This window comes from Plectrocnemia conspersa, unplaced genomic scaffold (genome assembly GCF_051122295.1).
Source record: "Plectrocnemia conspersa isolate PC_06_02 unplaced genomic scaffold, ASM5112229v1 ptg000012l, whole genome shotgun sequence".
Lineage (NCBI taxonomy): Eukaryota > Metazoa > Arthropoda > Insecta > Trichoptera > Polycentropodidae > Plectrocnemia > Plectrocnemia conspersa.
In genome coordinates, this window is record NW_028277176.1 from 28,217,838 (window position 1) to 28,240,899 (window position 23,062).

General features: G+C 31.4%; 2 protein-coding genes across 12 annotated transcripts in view; one reads left to right on the plus strand and one right to left on the minus strand.

Moving 5' to 3' along the window:
* The first annotated feature begins 1,792 nt into the window (after nucleotides 1-1,792).
* LOC148228779 (uncharacterized) lies at nucleotides 1,793-4,570 on the plus strand. Its single transcript, XM_088200194.1, has 2 exons — nucleotides 1,793-2,044; nucleotides 3,207-4,570. The coding sequence occupies exons 1-2, from the start codon at nucleotides 2,005-2,007 to the stop codon at nucleotides 4,385-4,387; spliced, it is 1,221 nt and encodes a 406-aa protein (XP_088056320.1). The 5' UTR covers nucleotides 1,793-2,004; the 3' UTR covers nucleotides 4,388-4,570.
* A 2,782-nt stretch (nucleotides 4,571-7,352) lies between these two features.
* The window catches only part of cert (ceramide transfer protein), a 34,626-nt gene continuing 18,916 nt past the window's right edge, over nucleotides 7,353-23,062 (minus strand). For 8 of the 11 annotated variants that reach the window (XM_088200717.1, XM_088200725.1, XM_088200721.1 and 5 more), the window contains 6 exons: nucleotides 11,231-11,437; nucleotides 11,050-11,162; nucleotides 10,859-10,980; nucleotides 10,510-10,712; nucleotides 10,308-10,440; nucleotides 7,353-9,237 (listed from right to left, as the gene is read on the minus strand). In XM_088200717.1, the coding sequence (XP_088056843.1) occupies nucleotides 9,110-9,237; nucleotides 10,308-10,440; nucleotides 10,510-10,712; nucleotides 10,859-10,980; nucleotides 11,050-11,162; nucleotides 11,231-11,437 (906 nt within the window). In that variant the 3' untranslated portion in view covers nucleotides 7,353-9,109. Of the gene's footprint in view, nucleotides 9,238-10,307; nucleotides 10,441-10,509; nucleotides 10,713-10,858; nucleotides 10,981-11,049; nucleotides 11,163-11,230; nucleotides 11,438-16,054; nucleotides 18,034-18,144; nucleotides 22,441-23,062 lie in introns of those variants that run through there. The other 3 variants (XM_088200726.1, XM_088200728.1, XM_088200718.1) reach the window with 3 other exon arrangements.

A 23,062-nucleotide genomic window follows, 5' to 3' on the forward strand; every position in this document is an offset into this window, starting at 1 on the left:
TTATTTATTCTTAACGTCATTGTCACACAGTTCTCTAGGTTAAAGAGCTTTTTTTTTTAATGAGAAATTTATTTAAGTGTGTTCAACATCCTTGTAAAAACAATTAAAAAATCTCACATACTAAGTAAAGTATGTTTTTTTATTACATTAAAAATGGAAAATATTCTCCTTGACATTTTTTTGCGTCCGAATTCTGTATTATAATACGCTAACGTAAACTTCACGTCTAAGATCAAAGAAAGATGTAAATTGTCATCTGGAATATAAATTACATATGCATAATTATTTATTTTAGTTTACTACAAATATTGCATTATTAAATACAAATTAGGTATTACAAATGAAAACGAGAGTCATGAGATGTAGATTAATCGCCAAAAGAGTCTCTCCAGTTTTTTATGCTCTCTTGCTGAGTATTTGAGTAGCACTTGAGCAAGTGAAAGACAAACAATACAATTTAAAGTCAATACGGAATTAGAATAGAAATGAGAAAAAAATCAGAGGCATGTATATAAATGATGTTTCATGATCAAGAACAAAATAGATTTATTGAAAAAATCAATTGGTTACTTTAAAAAACATGTGTAAGGATAACAAGATGTTTAGAATTGCTATTTGGAAACAATAGCTATTCTGGTTTAAAATGTTGCGCTTTATTATCATTAAAGCGGCATTTCTAACAGTTAAAATTTTTTTTTACATTTTCGTGAAATGTTGCGAATGTTGAAAACGTAACGGAATAGTTCTGCCTGAATTTAACAACTATATGCAAAGTATATGCAAAGCAAACAATCGAAACGTTAGGAATGGGTCGTCTAAATCTGAAATAAAGTAGTGCAAGTGTGAAGATGCTCCATAGTTTTTTAAAATTTTATTTCCGGAACGGTGTTCCGGAGAGTTCCGGCTATTTAGAAACAGTTCATAATCCGGTTTAAAAATATTGTATGTTATACAAAAAATAAAGAGGTCAAATACTGAAGATCTGTTTGATATAATTTTTGATTGTACTATACAGATATAATTCAGGCATCAGTATCGGATGGCGGTGTCGAATGCGAAACAGTGCAGGTTGCCCAAAAAGGTTATAGCAGGCGGTCGAGTCAATATAAATAAGTCCTTTCAATGGCAGAGTTGTAGTAGAAGTAGCAGAACCCTTTTTGGTGCTTCTTGAAATGCGCGAGTGTGTGATAAAGCGAGTCTATCGCATGTGTCGCTCTCTTCATGACGTGAGCAAGTGACCTCTAACATAAGCTTCTACAAATGGAAATAATATTTAGTAAAACTCATCCTCCCTTATATATCTGCCCCCTTTAATGAAGCTTGGGTATCCAGGGTGGCTTTCTATAAACGAAACCATTGTAATAGTTTTTTTTTGTTTAGCAAAACGTCCAGAAGAAAATGCCATTTGTCCAATACATTGTAGTGACAAACTGCTAAAAAGTTTTGGTTACGGTGATTAATGTTTATGTTCTTCGAAAGTCTGTTTTGGTCATTGTTTACGTCTGGCTTTTGGATGTTTTAATATGACGATTTATTTAGAGGGTTTGTTTATAAAGCACTTTGTAAAAAATGAGGCTTTCTATTAATTTTCTAAGAATAAATATAGGCCCTATAAAATTTCAACACAAGCGTATGGCGAATTTCTTCCCGTAGCAATCCAGCGGAGAAAGCCGCGTGTTTTATGTCCAATTTGTTCACAATTAGCACAGTCGATGATGGCAGTATTGATGTTTGCTCACATTGGTCAATCGTTTCCTCTTTGTTTAATTTCCGCGCGTTATCTTCGGGAAAAGAAGCGCGCGATGAGCAAACATGCCACGCCACGTAACGCCTTCGGTTAAAAAGTGAATTTGTCAATTTTCGACTGAGCAAACAGAGGCACACCACCTCAAGGATTTCTTGGGCAAATAAATTAAAGCCTAGACCGAAGAGTATATAAGTACGAGTGGAGGCGGATGCGTGATCTAGTGAATTTACGACTAGTGACAAGAAAACTTATACGCGATGAAGGGGTTGCTAGTGTTGCTACTCTCTGTCGTAGCAGGTGATCTATTGTTTAATTCATATAAAATGTGTCGTGATTCTGTTCTTCTTCGTCCGTGCTTTTTGGAACACTTCGGATTAATACGAACCTTAATTTAGGAAAACGTGTTTGGACATTTAAAGTTCGTGGGTGATATATATGATCTTTTGATAATATTACTGTTGAAAAATTAATTAACGTTTTTATATTAATAGCTTGAATTATTATAGCAGCAATTTTTCAATAAATATTTTAATTGAATATTACTAGATGGTTTGAAAAACAAATCTGCTTTTACCTTTTTAATAGATATTTTCATTATGATGGCGTGAAATATTTTTCATATTGGTGCTATGTTTAATATATTTATTTATATTCATCAGACTGAAATGAAAGTCTAGATCAGTGACATTTATTTTTATTAGTTTTAAATTATTATTTAAATTATTCATCTGTAAGATTATGAAAATCTAAGAAAACTAAATTTGTGATGATTGATTGGAACTAAAATCGTATAATAAGCAGTAATTCCGATCTCTGACACGATAGATATTGAAAACACTAGAATCCATATGGAATTCAGGTCTTTCAGCTATTAGTCACCGACTTATACCACTAGTTTATCGTATTGGTTAATACTACAAAATATTTAATCTTCATGTCATTTTCACTAAGAATTTAAAACATCGAATTTTATGTTTTTTTTTTATTAAAAACTGTAATTTTATTAAATTAGTATACCCATTTATGTAGACGACGCAAAATTTCAGTTTTTTCTAGGTTGTTCGGTCATTTATAACAATTTAAGCTCGAAGAATTAAAAAAAAAAAACAATAATAATGTATATAAGATTATTTTATTTTATTTTATTTATACTATATTTTTGTAGAACCAAAGTGTTCCGTAGAATACAGCGTTAAATTCAATGTTAAATATTGTCCTTTTGAGTTTAAAAGAACGTAAGTGTGACATCATTTGTTCACCAATGATAAATATGGAAAATGATTTTATATGGCGATGATTTATGACAAATATAAAAATCTATTATTTATATAAAAACCAAAACCTCGTTTCCCTGTATTTAAAAAAAAATTAAGCTCAGCTCTATGGATTTTTAGATGGATACACTTTATGTACAATATGCTAAGCATATATTAACATTGAAAATTATGTTTGGTTCTAGTTCAGAGTGAAAATCCTATAAAAAGGGATGTGTCGGAGCTTTTTCAGCCTCAAGAAGATCTAAGCGAGGGCTACGACTATCCAAAACCTCAAGTGTCGTATCCAGTACAACCGACACCCCAAGTTTTGGTTAGACCTGCACCGATACCGCAACCCAACTACATACCTCAACAGCCGAGCTACATTCAACGTCCGATTCCACACGAACCTCCATTCGTACAAACGAGACCGATTATTCCATCGCCACCGGTCATCCAACAGTTGCCTTCCGTTCAGCCGCAGACTATATATGGACCTCCGAGGCCTCAGATCTATGTACAGCCAAGACCGCAACCCCAAGTGATTGTACGACCGCAGCCGCAGATATATGTACGTCCACAACCACAGAACATCAATAGACCGCAACCACAGATCATATATAATCAACCCCAACCACAAATCATCCAACGTCCGCAACCTCAGGTTATATATCAACAACCTCGACCTCAACCACAACCTCAAGTCATATATCAACAACCTCAACCACAAATCATCCAACGTCCGCAACCTCAAGTTATATATCAGCGACCGCAGCCTCAAATCATCACTCGTCCGCAACCTCAAGTCATATATCAACAACCTCGACCTCAACCACAACCTCAAGTCATATATCAACAACCTCAACCACAAATCATCACTCGTCCGCAACCTCAAGTCATATATCAACAACCTCAACCACAAATCATAACTCGTCCACAACCTCAACCGCAAATCATCACACGTCCATTACCACCATTGCAACCAGTACAACCTCAAACCTCATACGGACCACCAGAACCTCAAGTCATAGACGTGAGAGGCAAAGTCGAAAGTGTAGCGAACACTGAAACATTCCAATCTGGCACCAATACGGGAGTTTCAGAGAAGATATTCTGGCCGCTCATCAACAAGATAACTGGAGGCTATTATCCAAACTATCCGGGTAATCAATACCCAGGATCGAATTCTATCGGTTATCCAGGAGGTGGCTGGTTCCCTGGAAACAAGTATCCGATGAGACTAGAGAGCGAACCCACTCAAGAAGTCAATATCGGTGTGAGCAGTATCGGTTCATCAGAAACTGGTTACGACTACCCCAATCCAAACGAGCAAAAGCCCCCATTCGATCAACCGATTGCCCAATTCAAAAATAACGATATATGAGCGCCGTCACAACTAGTGTAACTTTTTATACCATTTTACATAAATATTACATCGGAACTTCACTCTCACGTGTCTTGAGTATACATTGTACGTTGAATAATTATCACCGGATGTTGTAATACACTGATTGTGATATTTAATATGTATGTATGTATAAGATATACAAATAAAATATGCCAAAAAGTAATTCCACGTTTTGAATTGATAATTGATTTTTTTATGATTTACGAACAACTAAATGCCTACCTTTGTGTTTGCTTATTACATCACTGATTCCTGGGAGTGAAAATCTTGTGTCAATAGAGACCACGCCTCGTAAATATCTTCGAAGGTCAAAAGCTCTTTAATTTTACATAAATCATAAGACAATATTGTAAATAAAAAAAACATTTATTATTATGCTATATTCATATATTACAGGGTCTTAATCCTCTATATAATTTGAGATTAGCAGTATACTATAGTCTTATATAGAATTTATATAACATCACGCTTTTGTGGCAACACTCAAAATTAGCTTAATATTTAAAGTAAAACATAAAAAAAATAGATTAGTAGAATTTTGGTGTCAATTGTGACTTTCACAATTTGATATGAATGAGTCTTATAATTAGTGTAAGTTTTATGTAGGGTAAAGTGTTTTAAGATTATTGTAAAAAATAAAGTTGAATTAAACAATCAGGTAGATTTTCTCTGCATGTAAAGGATAAGTGAGAATGATTCCAGTTTTTTTCTTCAAAGTTGTTATAGAATAATTAAAATGAATTATATTAATTTTGTTTTATAACATGATTATATCTGCAATATATCTCTGATTTGCTCCAGAAACACCATATTTTATGGATATATAATAATTATTAAGCCATACGTATAATAGTAATAAAATAGTCTGAATTTTAAAAGACTTAATAAATGATTAAGAACTCATGACATGAACTTGCAGTTTCATCGAATATCATTAAGAAACCAAAAACCTCTCACAGTTAAAATGTTTATATTAAATATAATCTTTTATGAAAAAAATAAAAATCATGAAAAATTTTTTACAGAATAATGTAAAGGAGGCGAAAATGTTCTATAATAGAATTTGAAGAATATTTTTGGATCATATACATAAGTAGGATATAATGATTTTTGTGACTATGATATCTGCCGTAGTATAAATATGTCAGTTGAGTTTTTTAGCTAGCTTGATCCATTATTTTGTTTCAAAATGGCAGTCATAAAAATATAAAATAGTAAATCATAACCTCATTAAAAAAATTCTAAGGAAAAAAATGAACGAGAAATAAAAGCAGATATAAATATACAAAAATATTATTTATATGGGACGAGGAATTAATGCTATAGTTATAATTGGATTCTTTATAGCTTTTCTGAAAGATTGTTTATATACATATTAAATTTCGGCTAAATTTGTAAGCAAGCTTGATCCTGTTTCAAAATGGCAGCTATTAAAAGTTTAAAAAAGCAATTTTCTTTACAGAAAGTGTAAAGGGGTAAAAATGTTTAAGCAAAATAAAAAATTGTCATTAATATGAGATTATAACATTGTTTAAGGACACGATAACTGTTCAAGTTTTAATCAGATTTTTTTAACCCTTTAAAAGCCAGCGACTAATTATTCTCTTCACGCGGCAGTATTTTTTTTAAATAGATATAAAATACTTGGTTTACTGATTAATGATGTTGGTACAATACTAGTTAGTTAAATAAAAAATTGAAAATAATTAATCAACTTGTTTTAAAAAAATAATCAACAAGTGACTCACTGGTGTTTAGGTGGTTAAAACCCTTCTGAAAAATTACTGGTTTAGTGATTATTGCGCAAATGAAAATTGTAAGCATAGACGATTGTTTGATTGTCAAATATATTTTACTTTTAATTTTAACTACTTTATATTCTTCTCTATTTTTAAATAAAAAATTGTGTATAATTAGGAAATGTAAGACCATACCAATGTTAATTACTAATATAATTGTAAAATATTTTTAAAACATGATATTTTTAAATTAAAATCATATTGACATCTATGATATATACATAAAATATTTTTTATATATATGAACGTATATTTAAATAGACATATATATGTATATTGATCATCTATAATCGGAATTTTCGCTGTGTGCAATTTTCGTTTGCGCAATAAAACCATTCGAAAATATTTTCAGAAGGGTTTTAAAGAAATCTGATTAAAACTGTAGCAATAAACCGGTTATCAAATTTTTCATATAACAAACATTCAAATCAGTAATTCTGTTTTAAAATAGCAGCCATAAAAAAACGAATAAAAAAACATAGCTTGGTACAAAAAATCTTACTGGAAAAATTAAAGAAGTAAATAGTGATCTCATTTAGAAATTTAAATATTTTTTTTTAAATTTTTCATTTACATGGGATAAAACGGTTTTTGAGGACATGATAACTGCTGTAGTTTTAATTATATTGTCACGAAGTAGTTCTTAAAAACCTTAACCTTGTAAATATGTAAGTTTGTTACTAGCAAGCTTCTGTTTAAAAATTGCGGCTATTCAAAAAAAGTATAACTTTGTTTAAAAAATAAGTCAGAAATATTTCATATTTGAAATAAAAAAAAAACTTTATTTTACAGCTTTTTATATTAGGAAAACTACCTAAAGTTTTAAAATCCAAAAATATTAACCACGAAATGGACTGATAATATCAAAAATGTGATTCATAAATCCATTACTTTTTTAGGTAAAATAAAATTTTATGTTTAGCCACAACATCTCGCAAATATATTCTAAGCATTATGCTGACACTTCATTAAAATATGACAAGCCAACTTTTTGGCTTAACGCATGTTAGTCAAACTGAAGCCAATTATTTGGCTTTTCGCCGGTAAAGTGTTAATTAGAAAGCAATATAGTATGCAATATATTTTTTTATTTGTTAGTGTTGTTGTGGGTTTTCGAAAAGTAAAATATCCAAGAAGAAATATATATAAATGCATATTTAATAATACGACATGATATTACAACAGTATTGAACAGTGCGTAAATATCGAGTAAACGGCAAAATTCACGCACTCGCATATCACAATAACCTCAGAATACATTAATAATCACATAAAATAAATTACGACATTAATGACAGTGCTTTGGTAAATTTCGTTTCCGAAAATTAAAAAAAAAACAAAACGTGTATTATTTACATATACAATTTTAAAATCAGATGAACACTTCAAAGCCTTAAAGATTACGTACCAGATGGGAGATTTACACAATTACACGACTACTGTACAAATATAATGAGGCACCATTTATATTTTAATAACATAGCCTATGCTTTAATTTATATACGATAACGTCATAATAAAAAAATGTGATGATTAGACACTTTGTAACTTTCGTCGATTATCAATTATCAGTCGCAAAGGTAAGACTTATGTCATTACATCAGCCGAATTATTGTGCCCGCCGTACTTTTTTACTATACCTAGACGGCAAACGTTATCTCGAACCGTTTAATAGACAATTTCACTCTCAACATTTAATTAGACTATACGCAGATAGATAACATTTTCGGTGAGTTGTGCCAAAGTAATTTAAATAATATTTTTTTTGGCACAAGGCATTAAAATTTTGACTGCAAAGTGAAAATAATAATTAGCTTAAAATAAAAATGTGCTTTATTAGGTGTAAAATAAATTCACTTAATAATATGATATTCAAATTGGTTAGCGTTAGAATGTTTATTATTTATCGTTTAAGTTACTCTCCAGCTACAAAGCGACACAACTTGCGTTATTTTGATGATATTGATATTAAAGCACCAGCCACATGGATCATATCATTTTATTATTTTGGTATTGAAAAGAATCTTTGAACCTTGTTAAGGCCTTGACGAAATTCTAGGGTTTATTGGAATATAAACTAAGCTCCAGTGGATCATTTTGAATGCTGGTATATAGATTTATGTCAGATGCTGTTCTTATGTATGAACTAAGGACAGATATATTTAAGTTGTGTCACCGGCGCTGGGAGTTGTAATTTTAATAGAAAATTAATATTTTTTTAAAGAGAAAACTTGAGATTCGCTCTTTGTTATCTTACATTTAAAAAAACCGATCTAATATATAAAAAAAAAACAATATTCAACTGTGATGCACACTATATGAAAAAATGGGAATTACACATCGACAAGGTAATAAAATATCACAGGTATGAATGAAGACATTAATTGAATTCATGTACAGAAAAAGGCGTAAGTCTCGGAATCACTAAAATCAATTTTTATTATTTGATAGATTTAATATAATTTCTTACAGCAAAGAGTGGCTTATTGCAAAAATATGTAACAACTTGACTTATGCCAGTTTTACGCACTTGGGTTCAATTGAAGCAATCCGAGAAGCAGAATCAAAACTGTTCCGATTCGCGAATTGACACGATTACATTGAATAAAATTGAATTTCACTGGCAAATTGATGACAAGTGACTGGTCCATTTATCTACTATAGTGTGCATTATAGTCATCAACAATTGTGCCAGTTGTTTGGAACATCCTATTGTTTTTTGAAGCGCACATACACAAATTATTTGTATATACAAAATAATAATAAGCATTTTATATGTCAACTGGCAACTCCGATTGGACATTTAAAAAATTACAACTAAACTAAGCCATCACCGGCTGGTTTTGCAAATCGGAGGTACTGCACTGCACATACACTTAAAAGACTATTGGAAATAATGCTAGAACATTATCGGTTTATCTTGGCATTGATTTATGACATATTGTGTAAAGCGCTTTAGGAACTTTGGATATTCTCGTTTGTAGACAGCTCGCAAGACGGACGCTGGAGCCCAACCGCCGGGATTAACTGTAAATAAAAAAAGTTTAAATTAAGATGGCTGTAAAATATGAATAAAAAAATATTTATAAATCATAACAACATATATTAATACATAACAATCTTCGATTATTATAATATTTCTATACAAAGTAAATATTAAAAAAAAGTTGTACTCTTAAATTGCGAAAGAAAATTGTCCAGCAGGGTGGCTGATGCTTTTGCACTGTATTTCATCTGGCCCTCATTATTTTTGGTTTAATCCAATGAGTTATTTTTCACAGGAAAATAATAAAAAATTGTCCACTATCTCAAAAAACACAATCGTCGTGAAATATCACCTTTGATAAACATAGGTTAGATCCATGTTGCCTTTACGTTTCGTTTAAATTTCTGGCGCACAGAAAACAAAACCATCCGGAGCACATTTTGCATACTCGTTTCAATTTTGTTCATCATGCATACAGTGAAAGATGAAAAATGATAATGTGCAAACCAAATTTTGGTCAATAGGACTGCTCTTGATGTGAATTTTTGACTTCTGAGAAGTGATAATTGTTTTTTGTGCTCATAGTGTGAACGCCCGATTACCGAGCATTCCCACTGGGACGGCACGATTTTATTGCTTTTTACATGGATTCAAAACAGGGACACCTCTTTGATTTTGAGCAGAAAAATGCATGTCGTTTAATGAATCTTAATAAAATTGAAATTAAAAAAAATCGACCAGACTGAGCAACTTTTGCCTCCCCCATGGAAAAATCTGAAATGGCTCCTGGCGCTTCACAATTTTATTTTCTGAATAATAATGAAGTGTCTATTAAAAAATGTGAAACTTAATTCTGATTAAATTTTTTAGCTGTCCATATTTTATTTTTGATTCTGTACATGGTTTTCACAAATGTAAATTTGTACAACTTTTTTATACCGGCCCGCTAAGTATTTCAAAATTTTAGTCCGGCTCGGTTTTCAAAAGTTTTGGGGACCCTTGGCTTAGACAAATATAAAATTCATGCCAGTTGATAGAAGTATTCTTATTGGTTACTAAAATGTATGATTCCGATCAAAAACAGAACAGATTAAAAGAAGATAATACATACCGACTGAACAATACGTTATCTTTGTTGTTATGTCATCTCTGGTTATTTGAGCGCCTGATTTCGGTGGATTAACTTTAGTCTGACATACTAAACACACGGTCAATTTTACACGTACGCATTTTCCCATATTTTCCTGAAAAATAATATCCATAAGATGGTGACGATTTCACTCTATATTATAAACGAAAAATAGCAAACTCACCGGATGTTCAATACTCGTCGTCGAGTGATTACATACTAGCCAAAGATCTTGAGCGTCAGGGTCCTCGGTGTCAGGCGCATGCCGCATATGAGACCAGAAGAGCGCGTCTCTTTGATTTGCTGGCCATATTCGTTTGTGGGTTTGCAAAAATATCATAGCTTCTTCGGAGATCTTTTCAACTATCGTCATTTGCTCCAGCGTTGCTAAAAAATGACATTGGCTGTGATAATTTGGATTAAATATAATATAAACCCATGTTTTATTAATATGTGGTAGGTATGAAACCGTGATTTTTTAACTTTGAGACGAAAATTGTAACGCGAGTAAGCAATACAACTAATGCACTTACTCTCCCAGTCATGCCTGTATTCGGGTCGGAAAAAAAAGTGACATATTTCGTGTCCGGTCACACCGCGCACTTTGTGTACTGCTTTCAGAGGATCCATGACCATACCGTCTACCTCTTCCTCCCTGCAAGTATCGCAAACATGTAATCCATCATCTCTGACAGTGTGTTTGCTCAATCGATTATACGGTTACCTTCGATACATGCGCATGTCACCTTCTTCGGCAAATATTTGCCAGCCGCTGCTCCCTTCGTTGCCGACACCTTCGAGCGCGTGTTGCAACTGTTCCATTGAGACTTTTTCCATCTAAAAACATGACCAAATGTTATAGCATAGTATGATTTCATACTGGTGTTTGATTGTTAGATGCGCACTTCTGTCCATAGTGGATGCGCTAGCAAATTCGGATCTGTCTGAAGAGGCACGGGAAGCGGTATGCCAACGGAAGTCTGTCTCGACGGTGGCAATGAAGAAATGGGAGTCCGGGCGAGTCTAGCTTCTCTCTCCTCTTCGATTCTGTCAAGCCCAGTTTCAACGGCGTCGTAGAATTCATCTTCGGGTAGTGTCGAATGAGGTCCTTCCTAAAGTAAAAAAAGGACGTTAGTTGATAATTTTGGTTAACATTGGAGATAATGAGGTAATTCAAAATTAAACTACACAAACATCACCACCAATACTAGTTAATACCCAGAAGAAAACGATCATTCTAAATTTGGTGCTAAAAGCAAACACAATTTAGGGAATCATTTCTGTATTACGTCACACATTCTAATTGATAGCGAAATATTAAACAAATCTTAATTAATCAGTATGCCGATATCGCATACACCACGGTGATAAGCTGTAGCATTAATCATTCATGGATAAATATACAATTCAATATAAAAGTCGCATAAAAAAACTACAAACATATATTAAATATATTTATGCAAATGTCTCTTGAATCTGGTCGAGTCGATTAAATATATAATAGAAGCCCCAAAGTGACGAAGCAAACATATCCAAATCAGGTCTAATATCCTGAGGTCAATGTCGTCAAATCGGAACTTCCTGCATTTACAAATTGGTCATTGGAATGAACATCCAATATTTTTACAGGCTTTCTTCAGAATTTTAGGCAAGAGAAGGCTTATCTCTAGTTACGTATGTCGAGCACGTATCGATTGTGTGAAATTCGGAACGCCTCCTTAAACAATTTGACTTGTCCATGACACGAAAATGAAGCGCGATAAGTGTATGTATCGGAGTTGCTCAATAATTAGAGTGCGTAATCAAAGGATGGGTATTGAGCGATAGTGCTGAGCGCAGAAAAGTTCAAAGCTATTCAAAATTGAAGCCAATAAATAAATGCATCCTTCAATTTATAGATATTTACGTCAAAAGATGACATGTACACTCAGTGTACATCATAGGAATGTAACGATTAATCGGTTTCGAAGGAATAAAATATAAACAAGTGTTGTCGCACCCTTAACGTTTCATACTATATTTGTCGATAATCAATAGCCAAAAGGGAATAAAAGCTTCCGAAATTTAAACGCACATAGTTTTCACTATAAATCGTCCCGCCTTTAAAACTGTCTAGGGTCAGATGTGGAACATTGATCGTCGATTTTCCACCAAGAACACACCAGACCCGCCCTGCCCTATCGTGCCATTCTACGATAATTTGGGCTTGGCGATCGTCATCAGCGATAACTCCACCTTTGTCGTTATACATCTGAAAACACTTTCAACTAAATAACTTTTTTTCGCTCTTACCATAGCCGAATAATGTCATAGTGTAAAATGTTCAACAGAGCCAGAAAGGTCAGAGGCATTGTTACGAATTGGGGCGCTAAAGGTTGCAAGCGCGTCGTCCCATATTTTTGTGACCTTAATGGGGTTTAGGTATTAAAATGTCGCACGCCCTATAGGCAGATTGGCGTTCTCCAATGTCGAATCGATTTTTTTTCCACAAAGGTAGAAAGTGCAAAGGGAGGGGTTGCGAAATCTTGCGTAGCGAAGGTGGACGCCTGGGTGACCCCAAACTTCGATGGTCAACTCGTTTTTAATTGGGACATTGACGATGTTGCGTGAAAAACGATCGAATACTTTATGATTTTGACTCAATTAGAGTAACATTTAAAGTCGTTCTGCTAATTTTAGTAACCCAGAAAAAACGTGCTGTCACGTTTACAATAATCTTGAAATATTAGTAAGTTTACCATTAAATGAAACATACCGCAAAAACTCGTGTTTGCCACTTTTAAAATTTGTCACAAAGTAATTTGCAGTCCTTGATAGAAGATTTTTGATCGCGATTTATTAAGAATATTAATTTAAATCAGCAAAAAAATAGTGAATGCCTAGTAACTATTTTCATTGATAAATTAAATCAAAACTAATTTTTTCATTGAGGTAATATATCGAGCAGAGTTATTAAAAGTAAATTTGACTATTATTTTTGATCAAATAAAACGACTGTTTAGCTAGAAATAATTTATTATGTACATATGTTTCGGCGAATTATCGTTTAACAAATATTTGACGTTAAAGAAAAAAATATGTACTACGTAAAACGTATTTTATTAAAATGATAGATGAATACCGTGTCAACATTAGTGAAAGCTACTACCGCGTAAATGTCAACAATGAGCTAGATATTCAGCTAAAGTGAATAAATGTAGTGAAACAATTGTTATAATTAAGGCTATAAATAAGAGATGTTTGCTAATCTTCGTATAAAAAAATCATTTATAAAAAAATAAATACATAAATAGGGAAGAAGAATACACATATAAATGACAATTTTACGCGTTTAAATGTTAAAACCAATTTGCAGTCACAATACCCTTATAAAAATGACTGAAAAACGTATTGTACGGATCCACCCCTTCTAATGCAGTAGTTTAAACATATGCAGCAGTTGTGAAATATTAAAAAAAATCGTACAAATTTAATTTTTAAGAAAAAAGAGCTTTGATAATTTTCTCAAAAAAATTGCTGATTTTTGAGATACACATTTACAAAATATTCGGGGATTAAATCATTTTATTTAAAAAAAAAATCGTTATTTTTTCGGACAATGATTCTTAGCTATTTTTGTTTCGGGTAAATTATAATTTATAATTATAAACTAATACATATAATATAACATTTTCTTAATGGAAAATTTAAGTTTGTATTAAAATAATTAATAATTGCATTTTCGCGACAATCCATAATCGTTGCGTCAAAATTATCTCCTTGGATTATCGTCGTAGTAAACAGTATTGTGTAACCGAGCATACGTATAATAACAGTTTTAAAGCACATTTGTATCCGCGCAGACGCCCATTAACAGTTAAAAACCGTGGAAAAAAAAAGAAAAGGGAGTAGTTCCAAATACGCATTCCATATAAGATGACGGCATACCGCCGTTGTACATGAAGAGTATGATAATATATGTATTGGGCAAGAACAAAGAATCTGGTTCCGCTCTGAATTATTGACATTAGTCTAAGGTTGAGAACTGGAAGGGACGCTGGACTTCTCCCACTCTTCGAGAGTGTATAAGCCAGAACAATTCAGCCACTTTATATAGAACTACCACTTCGCTACTGATTTAGAATAAACGAGAGATTCAACCAAATTTATTTAGATAATATAGCTAATTGTTAATACACTAAACAAATTTATTCATAAGACTTTATATTATTATATATTTCTTAATGCACGAATGTGTTTCTTTATTCCATTGAAGAAACCCGCTATATTTTTATTTTTGTAGATTGTCCTAGGAATATTATTTTACAAATTCACACCTCCGTACATATTCCCTTGGCCGTACTCGTTTTCTTATAATTATTATTAAATACGTTATTTTTTATCCATATTTATATTATATTTTATTCATTATTTAAAATTATATCTTATAATAATATTATAAACAAAATAAATAAAACGTATTTGAAATATTTTATTTATTATATAAATATCTCTATAATATATTAAAAGAATAAATTAATAAAACAATTTTATAAATAGTAAACTTTTATAATATAATAAGATTATAATTAGTATATTTCTGGAATTAATATCAATTAAATTCTACTAAATAATAAAAATTAAATTTTAATAAAAAAAATATTTATATTATAAATATATATTTTTTATATTTAATGATCATTAAATTATTTAATTAAATATATTCATTCAAAATAGCTTGGACTTTGGGCATTAAAAAAACTTTGGACTACAAAAGGTTAAGATAAATTTGACCGCGAAGCGAGATGTTTTTTTATTCATAGATTGTCATTTTAGTTACATCTCATAATATATTAAGTATACATATTTCTTAAATTTTGGTAAGCGTAAGTTGTCGCTCCTGTCTCGTTGTATTAATAATAATAGTATTATTATAAAATGTACGAGACACGATGACCGACATTGATTATAATCCGGTACTTATCATGATTTTTATCTGATAAATATTTCACTATATATTAATTAAGATAGCAAAAATAGTTGAATAATGAGTCTTGTTTATAATATTTAGTACGAATGATCGCAAAAGTTTAAAAACACATTCTCCAGTAATATTGCTACACTTCATTTCGAAAAATGATTTCTATATTCAAATTTAATGGCCTGTATTAGTATAAGTAATAAAAAATATGTAGTGGTAAAAACTAAACTGTCATCTCTGGCCTAAATGTTTATTTTATAATAAAAAATACCAGAGTTACATTCTAGCTATATTATAAATTAATAAAATAAACGTCACCGATTCGTACACATATGTTTCAGTCTGATGTTACAATAACTACTTGTAAGCGTTGGTTTGATATTTCGTTGTAACGTAACAACGGTAGCATTACAATACTATCTAATTAGTTTTATTTATTTCATAATAGTTATAAAAATGTAAATAATTTTAATTTTACAGTATTAGGTCATCTATTATAGAGGTAACTTAGACAAGGCTGACTTTCGTGACTTTCAATTTGATTCTCATTGAATAACCATTACATCTATCTGAAGCATTTGCAACTCATTATATCCATACACCGAGCCGCCGTTGACTTTTTGCATTATCTCGTGTGACACATAACCATATGCACATGTGATTTACGGGTCATGTTTCAAAGAATCAGACAGACCAGCGATTGTGCAATTTTAAGATAATGTGTGTGACTTTAAGATTATCACAATCACCCGAAAGTATCGATACTCACAAATTTCTGTCTGAATCCGTGGAATAGCCGTGTAGCTGTCACTGCGGTCATCTCCTTTGATACGTTATGTAAAAAAATACTTGAACGTAAAAAGAAACGATTTCGACACGAATAAGATAAGCGTGATGATATACTCAAATATTGTGCTATCGTTGTTACAAAAATTAAGAACGCACTTTCAGGAAGAAAACGAGCGCCAAACGGAGCGTATATTTTTTCAGCGAAAGTAGTCATACATATTCATAACTTCATTAAATTAATTCATTAAAAATACATATGTATGAGCCTAAAAGGGTTTTTAATGTTATATCATATGTAGTTTGATTTAAGTTTTAATGTATGTTTTGCACGCAGTAACGATAGCTTTACAATTATTGTAAAATTACACGTCGTAGAAGAAAATAAGTGAAAGTCTTAGCTCAAAATGTGACATTCTACAATTAATGGTTATATGGCTAGTCCAGTGCTGTAGTCAAGTTAGTATAAAAAGAGTTTCATTTATTGTTCGAGCAGTTGAATCGCTATTATAATATGATGACTAATTCACTGATAACATTAATATATTTACAAGATTACGCATAGTGCGTTGGTTAAATTTAGTCACTGTTTCTAATCGCATTGTAAAATCCTGAATCACGTTTCCATTTGCAGAAATGTATCTGCGATAACTGTGACTCAAAAATAGACAATTATAGTAATAACAGATCAAGTGTGTTTTATAACAAGTATCCGGGTCCAGCTAAATTTAATAGGCACTTCAAAGTAACACACAAGGAAAAGACACTTTATGGTTAAAAACGGGAGACGAGGACGAATCATTTTTTGTAGTGCTATGTTAGGATTTCGTTCATATACGTTCCTTTGATTTATAAATAAATATTTTCTGTTTAGAGCATGATCTACTTTAGCACAGTTGATAGATTTTTTTAAACTAAAGCAAAGTCGAATAACACATTTGGTTTTACTGTTCCATTTTCGGTAAATTTTGATAGAAATATTTATTGCAGTGTCTCACGACGTGAGATTCGTAATGGAATATAACATGTTTTAGGATACTGCCGAAGTTCTGATTAGATTTCCATACAAGTTTTCTGAAAAATTAGTCTTATAAATATCTCAATCTCTTGATCCATCATCTTGTTTCAAAATAAGTGACGTAAAAAATAAATAATAATTCGATTCTTTCTAGTTTTACTGAAAGATTGTCCATATAAATATTTCGGTTAGATTCGTTAGCCAGCAAGATAGATTGTTTTAAAATGGTGGCTATTAAAAAAAATTATAATTGCATTTAAAAAATACTAGAGAGAAGCTAAAAGGGCCAAAATGTTTATAATAGAAATTTAGAAGTGTTTTTTTTTAAATCAGATTACAATTTGAAAATAATGTATGTAAACATTGTATGATATTATGAGCGCATGCCACGCAAAGAGTGATCTAAGAGAAACGATTCAACCGCTTCCCGTGCGCGCTCTCACAGGCAACACAAAATATGTGTACAATTTTGGGCGAGATTAACAGTGGCTCTCAATATTTTTTTAATAATAAAAATATTAAATAATTAGTTGATACATATTTTTTTACAAAAACAAAAAATCGCTCGGGAACCGGTTTATTTATTTTGTTTCCATCCGCCTGCCGTAAGAAATCATCCAAAGAACGCGAATATTGGAATTGGGTGGTTCTACTTCCACCTAACCAGCAAAATTACAGGAGTTGTGAAGTGTGATGTTGTTGGCAAAGTCATTATAATGAATTGACCCTTTACTAGGCACGATGCATTATAGAGGGGGTATGATATATGTTATCGTATCCGGCTAATGATACATTCTTAGAAAAATCCGAGTATGGGTGTCATTCATTCAGTCTGTATTTAGATAAATTTAGCTTTATTATTTTTGCTTCAAATTGGTCTATTTTATTAAAGATAGAAAATGAGCAAATATGAGTTCAAAAAACGAATAAAAAAACAACGGAAACTGCTCGTAAATTAAGCAATGATTTTGATTTACATTTAAATTATGAAGGGTGAAAGGATAGTTGCAAAAAGTATGAAGGAGGTCTTAGGGTGTTTTTTCAGTTGTTAAGACTGAAGGCAATTTGTTGAATCAGTACCACAACTAGGTAACAAAAAAGCTTGACAAGTGGGTGCCGCACGAACTGAATAAAAACTAAAAAATCGTTCTTACGCAACGTGCGTATATATGTATATATTTTTACTATACAATGATTGGACAACAGTAAAGAACAAGAGCATTTCAGTACAGCAGAATAGGTTTGTGTTGTGGTCTGCGTTCGAAATAATTCACTAGAATTTCACGAACCTTGTCAGCTGAGAGCTATTGTCAATAAATCAACAAAATGTAGCAAGAATTACCAGAACGTCTTTATCCTTACAAGGATTTAGTGTTAGAGTAGCAGGAAGTTGATGCTGATTTTTCAAAGTAAATCTTCTTCCCTGATGAGACATATTTCCACCTTAATAAGAAAAATTTCCGAATATGGGGCAAGGAAAATCTTAATGTGATTCACGAGCGACTATCACATTTCCAAAAAGTGTCTGGTGCACATTGTGGTCGGGCGGCCTCATTGGGTCTTACTTTTTTGAAAACGTTTAATTGATATTATTTTTCATAATTAATGAAATACAACAAATGTTAAGAAACTGAAGTTGGACCATCTTAATTTAAAGATGAACTGACAATAAAATATTAGGTGATGCTGAGGATTCACTGAATGGAGAAGAATTTCATCCCTCAGGGGCCAAGAAAAATCCGGTAGATAAATTGGTAACGCTGGTGGTAGAATATGTAGTACAAGAATCCTGACATGCTTCCATAAATTAGAATCTTCCCTTATCATTCCAGACAAAGGTCAATACATGTGAAACCATTTAATTTAAAACAAGTGACCAATTCGAACAACAAATCACATCACTCTATTAACCTCGGCGTATTAGGGTTGATTGAGATTCAAGGTTTCGAGTTAAACAAAATTTCCGCCACATTGTCGCGCGATCAATTACGCAAGAGAGAAATTAGATATTAGGCACAGCTGTATAGTAGCGACCGAAATGGGTTAAAAAATTGCGCTTGTTAATTGAACGCGGTCGCATTTCGGCGCACGCCAGCGGCTCCCAACTTGTTTCGAGTGAATATATTTTTTAGTTTGAGAAGCATCGGTCTTATGCAATGTTTGACAGCAAACAAACGTAATTTCACTCAGCGTGCAACGATTGACCGCACCTAACCGGGGAAAGTGGTCAAGGTTGATATAAAACCGACACATACACACATTATATTATCTAGATTTATTATTGTAGATATGAGGTTATTTTAATAGAGTTCCGTTTGCAACACTCTGAGGGACACCTGTTGCTGTACATACCTTTGACCGGGTTGTTTGATAAAAAAGTAATGTGTTAAATCCAGTTAATTTATAACACAGCAAAATTTTGATTTTATATGGATATAATATTATGCTTTAACTATTATTAGTTTATGATTATTAGAAACACATAAGTTCCTCTCACATCATAGACCATATGAATTAATGCATCTTTATATAATCTAAAAATACAACAATTTTGTGTGATGAAATCAAATATGAGCAATAAGCGTTTTTTGAACAAAAACAAACCTAACCTAGACACAATTTATTTTTAAAAGAAAACGTAATATATTTTAACGTAAGCTCAAATATAATATATAAGTAAAACCTTTTAAATTAAAATGTCAGCATTATCATTTAAGGTCAGTTAATAATTACAAACTGTCAGAATTTTTTTGGTAAACGGTTATAGTGATAAAACCAATTTATTTGTTTATTAAATCTAATTAATCCCAAACTGTACGAAAGACGACGACCACCGCTGATTAATCACGATTATATTTGTTAATAATTTCAAAACATAGTAAACGCATAAATTTCATTAATAAGATATCAAAAAATAAAAATAAAAATAATTTACTTTAATTATGGGTTGCGAGTTATACTAACAAATAAGCGAGAAGCTGCTGGTTTTATTTATTTTTATGAATATATACCACGATATATGTAAGTATTAAATGAAAAAAAATCTATGAAAATGTATTCATCATGTAAAAAAATGTTACGATATGTGTATGTATAAAGTAACCAAGCAGCGAAAAAAATTCTAGCTACATTTATTGATTTTCAATTTATAAACCTAAGTTTTTAAGAAAATATTCAAAAACTGACCCTGCACAGCGCGAGATCATTAAATTATTTTATTTATTGTAAATCTTCAACATTTCAACATGACAGGTGTTAGCCCAAAACGTTACAACAAAGTAAACACTCAAGATCTTTATTTCAATTCTTCATCTGCGAGATTAGGAAAATCTAGGAAAACTTTTTATAATTATATAATAATCACCAATTCAAGAAACGATAGAATTTTAGAGTGAATATGGGATTCAAACCAGGCATTAGTCATATATAGTTTTCAATTATTCAAATATTGAATAAAAATGGATGAATTATTCAAATATTTTTTAATTTTTTTCTGGGTTTTTACCGATATTAATTTATATAACCAACTAGCGCAAAAAATCTGTAACCTGACAGGCATAAGCCCAATGCGTTACAGCGGCGAAAATCTGTGCCAACTGAGTAAGTCAAGCAGATATAATGAATACCTACAAGTTAGTATTAACCACCAGACTGAAAGTCTGGGAATCGGTGACATCTATAATTATTTTAAATTATTATGAGTAATATAATTTATAACCAATAGATGCCCCTGCAGCTGGGGTCGGTTTTTTAATAATAGCGCATTTTTTCACAAATATAAATTCGAGTGCTGCTGGCGGGGGTCGAACCCGCAACCGCATAGTTACTAGTCTGAGACGTTACGGACTACGCTATTCCGTCATTAATTCAATAATACGTAATGTTGGTAGCGAAAAAAAAAATTTAGAGCTTGCATTCAAATATAATATAATGCCGCGTAATAAGAAAACATCCTAATGTGATGCATATTTATGATTTCTTAAAAAAAATAATAAATATCAAAAAAGCAAAGTTTACAGTGTTAAGTGCGATACATATAATTTATACTGATATTTATAATATGTGATCCTGTTTTAAGTTATGTACATATTATAAAGAATTGTTAAGTGATATTTTCGAGTACATAAAATTATTATAGAGTAATAATAAATAATATTTTTACAGCATTGATATTTTTTGTATTGATATACGAGAATGTACATATATAATTTATGAGTTCGCTTTATGTGATTGTTTTGTAACTTATATTCCAATTTTGTATAGAGGTCTAAGTCTAGATTTTTTTAATGCGAAAATATCAACATTCGGTTGAACTATGATTGAATATATAAATAATAAAAAACTTACGGTTGTAAAAAACTTACTGACTAAGTAATATATTTCCTTAAAAAAAGTTAACCTTAAAGGGAAGATATTATAATTTATATTTATTTTTAAAATGAAACGAAACTTTATGCGAATAAAATAAAAGTGAGATTAACTTTTAACATCAACAAACTTTATCTTAATTATGAAACTATAAAAAAATATTAAGCAAACTTTTTATCTATTGTATCTATTAGTAAACTTTAGGCGTTTAAGAAATCATAAATATTTATCAGATGTCCGGCGTCGTGTTTCGTACATTATTTTTTATGTTTATAAAAAAATATATTTGTATTTTATTAAATTATAAAGAAACTTATTTTTTACTTCTAAATTGAATTGAATAATGTATACATACTCCAGTAGATATGTACATAATTAAATTAAATATGTCGTTAGATCGAATGCAAAATACAAACGCCTATTCGTACATCTAGTACGGCTATTTATATTGCAAAAATACGAGCGATAAGGGTTAAACCTGGTCTAGTTATGCCTGTCAAACAACTTTATAGACATTGAACAATTTCATAGCAAAGTGATACAGTACCTATCGTATCCGTTTTTTTCAAATACACACACACACACATAAATAATTTACGAGGAAGCCAGATAAGAGCGGAGTATTCGATTTGAAGAGATTCCCAAACTGTTTTTCGATCATGTAAATTATTGTCACACAAAGGAGTTTTAATATTTAACGAAGAAGAAGAAGGCAACAATTATAAGCGCACTCTTATTCATAATATCGATTGGTTACAACGATAGCACAATATTTTGAGCGATCACAAACGCAGATGGGGATACGTACATCGGAAGTTTGTAAATATATTTTTTTATTTTTCAAGAAGGGAAAAAACAAAAAAATAAATAAAGCTTAATTCATGAGCTTTCGATCCGATCTATTGTCTCTGTATTTTTTCGGCAGTGTTTTAGAATACAGAGAACGCGACACGAAAGTATCGCGCGGCGACCGGACGATGACTGATTGCTGAAACTCGGTTAGCTGACTGACTGACCATCCCACCTAAAGGAGTATTATAAAACACACGTACAGAGGTATGTATACCACTTATATATTTGTTTGTGTTATGTGTATGTATATACATATATACACAATGCATCTGTATCGCCTCGGAAGCGCGGAAAGCGTGAAAATAATGAGCATTTGCATGGAAATATCCGCTAAATTGTACCGAAATAGACAGTAGATCCGACATACATATACGATAAATTGGTCTATAAAATGGCGAAAATAGAAAAAATTACAACCCTACATTTTCTTCAATTTTGAATCGTGTCTGTGAAATTGGGGTTAGTGATTATAGTTAAATATAATCCCGATATATACCTCTGAAAATATTTACTAAACATTTCTCATAAATTAATATTAAGTTGATTAATTAAAATTGAACTAGCTCATAAGCTATACTTATTTATTGTAAATTTTCCGATGTATTATGAGGCATTAGCCAAATGCGTTACAACAGGGTAAACATGTAGTGAGACATCAGACTGAAATCAGCCTGTAAATTAGCGGCATATTTTTTTAAATAATTTTTGTGGGGTTCTTCTTCACTATATTACATCAATGCTATGCACGATTTT